This window comes from Xenopus tropicalis, chromosome 3, assembly GCF_000004195.4.
Source record: "Xenopus tropicalis strain Nigerian chromosome 3, UCB_Xtro_10.0, whole genome shotgun sequence".
Classification (NCBI taxonomy): domain Eukaryota; kingdom Metazoa; phylum Chordata; class Amphibia; order Anura; family Pipidae; genus Xenopus; species Xenopus tropicalis.
The window spans coordinates 102,386,972-102,392,971 of record NC_030679.2 but is presented as its reverse complement, the minus strand read 5'-3'; the positions used below and the strand labels follow the sequence as shown (position 1 = coordinate 102,392,971).

The 6,000-nt window shown below is 38.5% G+C and overlaps 1 protein-coding gene across 3 annotated transcripts in view; it reads right to left on the bottom strand.

Annotated features, from left to right (window-relative positions):
* Positions 1–1,402: 1,402 nt before the first annotated feature.
* Positions 1,403–6,000, bottom strand: part of tmod2 (tropomodulin 2) — a 34,220-nt gene continuing 29,622 nt past the window's right edge. For 2 of the 3 annotated variants that reach the window (XM_012958500.2, XM_012958503.2), the window contains exon 10: positions 1,403–5,155. In XM_012958500.2, the coding sequence (XP_012813954.1) occupies positions 5,121–5,155 (35 nt within the window). In that variant the 3' untranslated portion in view covers positions 1,403–5,120. 3 annotated transcript variants of the gene reach the window in all.

The following is a 6,000-nucleotide window of genomic DNA, read 5'->3' as shown; positions in this document are numbered from 1 at the left end:
ATAGTGCCAGCCCTTTATAAAGTTGGCCATAATTGGCTGATAAAAACTGATGCCTTGGTCCCTCCAGACTGAGTCGGCAGCTTACCAACTAATGTATGAGGCCCACAGACTGGTCTGTCGAACCAATATATCTGCCAGGCATGTATGAAAGCACTGTTGTGCAAGGATTGCATTGACGCTATCCTTGTCCAATGGGTCTGTATGATTCTATTGTTGGCTCTGGGCTCTGTATTATATCTCTTCTGTATGGACCTTCTAAATAGCCTTTGAAACATGGATAGACTTGGACCTAGACTACTTGCTATTATGTTGAGTGTGTAGACCCATGGGTTTAAGTGGAATAAAGGAACCATGATATATAGTGTGATACGGTGTAGGACCACCCCACCATCACTAGATCCACCATATAATTAATAGGGATGCATCAAATCCACTTTTACGGATTCGGTCGAACCCCAGATCCTTTGTAAAGGATTCAGCTGAATACTGAACCGAATTCGAATCCTAGTTATCATATGCTAAGTAGGTTTTGTAAGGGTTAAATGTTGGTGCACGTGTAGTGTGCGGTAAAAAATTTTTAAATTTCGTGTTTACTTGATAAAAAGACATGTGATTTTTAGGATTCAGTTCAGCCAGGAGCATGGATTTGTTCGAATCCTGCTGAAAAAAACAAATCCCGAACTGAATCCAAAAAGTAGCATGGTGGGGGCAAAGTAGGTTAATGTTTGTTGATATGTTCACAAAAACCATACAAGACAATAAATAGGTTTTAAAGCAGATTTAGCTAACAACCTGCAGTAGTGTAAACTGAAATTAGGTTATTTTTTGATTATAATCTCTGTATATTGTTATATATATGTTTTATTTATTGCACTTTTTAATAAGCACTGTGAAGTTTTACTGTTTTCTACTGTTACTGCATTAATATTTTTCTTTACACAGCAACTTAACTATCCATTAAAGTATTTCCTTCTACCAGAATATACAGTATAAAGCAGTATTTTCATGTGTGAAAGAAAAATTGAATGCACATCAATTTAATAAATTCAGCTCCAGATTTCTTCTGAGGGCACCCGGAGGCCGGTGTCCGTCGTACCGTCTCACAGGATTGCATGCGCATCCTTTGTTTTTACATCTGGAGCACAAGGGACAGAGCGCGTGTTGATTTAAATATTAGGCAAAATCTCTTGTGTGCCTAGTCCCTATTGCTCTGGACGTAAGCAAGCTTCAGGTGTGGCTGGGCAGCATGCTGCCCCTTAATTTGTGCCGCCCTAGACTTGGGCCTTTGTGGCCTTGCCACAACTCTCAGTCTGTACCTAGCCACTGCTATTTGTATTTAGTGCTATTACACAGGCTACATTGCCTACATTATACCTGTAACAATAGAGAGAGGGAGTGTTCATTAAGTTAACACACTTTATTGAGAAAACTGGTGCAAATATACAAATGTACATTGTTTGTAGAAGAGCTGCATAAAATGTGGATGTATGATAAATGGCTGCCAGTCAAAGGGGCTGTACTTAAAGAAAAATAATTTATTAGGGTGTGAGGCATCATTTTTACATGCCCTGCCAGTAAATTCCTGTGTTGCATTATTCAGACTGTACTGGACATATAAAAGCTAGCTATTGATTGAATGATGTGAGTTACTCTACATGTGCACATTTGCACGTCTGCAAAATCTAATTTCACAAGAAGGAACCAAAGCTTAATGCAGCTAAAAACATCTGCTTTTAGTTATTACTGTCTTCTTAGTCTCCGTACATATTCATACAATAAGCCCTGCTTATTCTTTAATATACTGCACTGTATGTATTGGATACACTTGATGTCCATGCAGTATGTGAATTCTGATATATGTGTGTGTATGCTGCATTGGGACACAATAGAGTGTGCCGTAACTCCCTTTAGGAATAAAAGCACTTACATGACACAGGCAGCAATTTTACTGTTACGCTGATTCCTTAGACAAGTGCACTCATCCATAAAGATTTCAGGCTAGTGCTTAAGGCACTGCTATTTAGAATGAGACTCAGAATTCTTTGTACCACCATACACACTGCAAGTGTTTGTTGGTTGGAAAGGTTATGTGGCTAAAGAGAACACAATATCAGGATTATAGTAAATTACGTTAAACTGGAACATGAAAAGTGAAGGAATAAAATAAATACATATGATAGGTTTTATTTTTTATTTTAGCAGCTAGGAAATAATTTAATAATCCTATTATGACATACAGAAAATAAGCAGAGCAGAGCTATGCTCTTATGTTGCTTTTTGTATTTTAATATTTCCACAAGGTCCACATCCTTCTTACGTTACAAGCACATCTGGACTGGGATTCAAAATAGGCCCTAGCATTTCAAGTACACAGAGGCCCAAACAGCCCCCCACCAGCCCAATAAATAGTGACACCTTACAGCAGCCCCTCTGGCATTTGCCAGAACCCACATATTGCCAGTCAAGTATTGGTGCAGGCATATGGAGTGGATTCCAGCACCAAAATGCTTACCCACTTGGTGTGTCTGCACCTGGGCCAACACAATGGCTCCGGGTGCAGGCACAGCGAAAGGTTGATGACAGTGTAGGGGCGGATTCTCAGCAGACTGAGAATCAGGACTATGCGGCAGTAGCTCGAAGCCTGTGGTAGTTCTGTCCCCCATATATGGGTGACCAGTAACTAGTACCTGCTGATTGTTTGCTATAGGTGATTAGACCATTAGCAAACTTTGCACCATTTAAGGCAATGGGAAGATTCGGGGCGACTAATCTCCCTGGAATTCCTTTCCACTGGCAGTAAAGTGAATAGCCGATGGAAAAGCATACATGTTGCTTCATTTTGAGAAGTTGCCAGCAAACATACTTTCATTTTTTTAAGGGGTTCATGTTACCCTTTATATAACTTGAACACAGGCTATATTTTCATTTCTTTTGTTCCACTGACTGAGCCCCAATCTTGCTAAATACTATAACTAGAGTAGTAATAGGTTACTACATAGAGAGAAACTATGGATACATTAATTGATTTTTCACTACTCTTAATATTAGCTAAGGATGCACCAAATCCAATTTTTGGATCCGGGCAAACCCTTCGCAATGGATTGAGCTAAGTAACGGACCAAATCCTAATCTGTGTATGCAAATTAGGATATGGAAAGGACAAAGACAACCACTCATGTAGGGATTTAAGGATTTGTATTCGGTTCGGCCAAAGGCATGGACTCCAAATGAGTCTGAATCCTGCGGAAAAAGGCAGAATCTTAGCCAAATCCCAAACCAAATCCTGGATTTGGTGCATCCCTAATATTAGCATTGCATGTTATATTCTAAAAATATTTATCAGTAGCAAGATTGTTACTTTTTCACCTTGTCTTAATATTATAGCAATGGCTCACAATAAAGATTGCACATATAAGTTAATAGCTGTATTTTATTTACATCATATATTTATATATATATATATAAAATGAATGTGAAGCATAAAAATGCATCAATTAGTATGAACATGTAAACTATCACACTGCTACTTAGTCCGATGTAAATATGATTCCCCATTGAAGAATACATCGGGTGTGTCTGCATCCTTGGCTGAGAGCACCTATAAAATGGCATTCTGAGCTTCACTCAGATTTATGGATTTACAGACATAATGCAACTCTGGCCTTAGGAGAACATGATATTTGAAACTTGGAGTGGTCGCTGTGTAGGATATATACATTTGGCTTACCCTTTTAAGTGTCAACAACATACAGTAGAATCTAAGTTGCAGACAGAAAAATTACTATATTGCCAGATTCTATTCCAATGAATGAAAAAATGCCTTATCAGACAAAGCAAGGCAGTGGAGCAGTTTTAAACTTTTACATTGATAGATGCAATGAGGTAATATAACACCATTTAAACCTAATAGAGATTTAGCATTTTACAAACTGGGGTGTGAAATGCTGGCTTTCAGACCCCTTAGCAATGCAGGTCTTAGGCCTATGGTGCATAGGGAGAATTCAAGCATTTTGCTGTCAACACAATTTCCAGCACAGTGTGTGTGTGTGAGCAATGCTCCAGCTTGCCTCATTGTAATCTCTCTAACCCTACTGGTGCACCCATGGATCAGGCAAATATCACAAAGAAATCCATCAGTGATCACAGCCAGAATGGCAGGGTCAGAACAATTCCCATTAAAGTCTATGAAGAGGTGAATTTAAGTGGTTTGCTGCCTACCTGACTTGCTGGAAATCAGATGGGTGGCAACACACAAACCTGCCCCTCATGCCATTGCATGTCTAAGTAAAGGGGGGTCGGTTTTCCATTTCGACCAATGCAGCTATCTTTATGTTAGAAAAGCCCGTTCTTTGAAATGTTGGGGATTCTGAGAAACCGAGAATCTGTCCTCTGCATGAAAATAAAAAGGGCTTACTTGTTACATGTTTCAGATCAGAGTGATGGCATTTTAAATTTTAAAATGGTACAATGCCCAGTGAAGTGCCTTATCCTGAGGGCATATCATGTTATAAGACCTAAGGTTTATAGATGTTGGCTACAGAAATATTTCTATAGATAAAAGGAGTACATAATTTACAACATTGAAGCATGCATGAGAACTGACTATATATATATGTTATAATATTACACATCTTGGAAAGATACTATCTCATATTAAATCTACATTCATTGTATGTGTATGTTCAGCATCTGGCACTAGGTTTATGTGTGTGTGTATCCTACATGGAGATCTTATCTAATATCACAAAGCAGCAAAGTGATGTTGGTTCTTGTGTTACGTGGATTATTGGTTCATAGTGTGTGTACAACACTGGCAACACTGAAGGTAGAAAAGATCAAACATAGAAATAGTTGATTTCACATTACAGTATGTTACAGTTGGCAACAGTAATATCAGTATATCTGGCAGGGAAACATCTTCAATGACTTGCTTATCTCAGGAAAAGCTTGTGTACATAACATCACAAGAGAACAGCATTTTTATGAAATGAATATAAATAAATGGACATTAAAAAATAAGACTGTATGGCTGAATTCATACAAGTGCATTTTTAGTGTTCAGCATGCTGGGCCTTTCCCCACAGGATTCAGCATTTCTCAGAAGGTTGTCTCCCTTCATCCTACTGATGTTCTCTTTCCACTCGCTTCTGACGAACTGCAGAGAGAAAGAGAGAGACAGAGTCAGACATCCCTAAAAATATACAAAGTACATTTTTTTCATTTTATGTACCATAAAATCTCTAGCAGCTTAGCAAACCACATTCTTCCTGCTCTAATGAAGTGTAGATCTTCTTCCACCCTGGTCTCCTACAGATAAGATATAAAATATGCCCTTTCCATAACTAGCAACAGGGGCCACAAATGTTTTTTGATTTTTTCGATCTTGCACATTGTATTCTCTTTATGCAGATTTGGGCAATTTGTTAACTCAATTGTCAATGGCAAGAGTGTTCCTGGCTCTGTCTCACTATTATACTGCAGCATGTAATGTTTTTATTGACTTAATATATTAATGCAGACTAGGGAAAGTTGAATCTGCCATTAAAAATTGCCTAGTCTTACTACTGCCCCAATATGGGGAGGTATGTTCATTTACTGGTTGAGAGACAAGAGTGGAACTACTTAGATCAGGGGTCCCCAAGCTTTTTCACCCGTAATAAACTTTTAAAAATAGTTATAAAAAACTATAAATATATATATAAAGAATTGTTGGGGGGCAACGCAAGCATGAAAACAGTTCCTAGGGGGTGACCAATAAAGGCTGTGATTGGTTATTTGGTAGCCTAATGTGGACTGTTTGGAAGTTAAAATGGTCTATATGCCTCCAAAACTTGCCTCTGAGTCAGAAATTCAAAAATGAACACCTGCTTTGAGGCCACTGGGAGCAACATCCAAGGTTGGGGAGCAACATGTTGCTTGTGAGCCACTGGTTGGGATCACTGAGCTAGAGTAATCAGTGCAGTCATACATAGATACTGATGTTATTTTGTTCTGAGACTA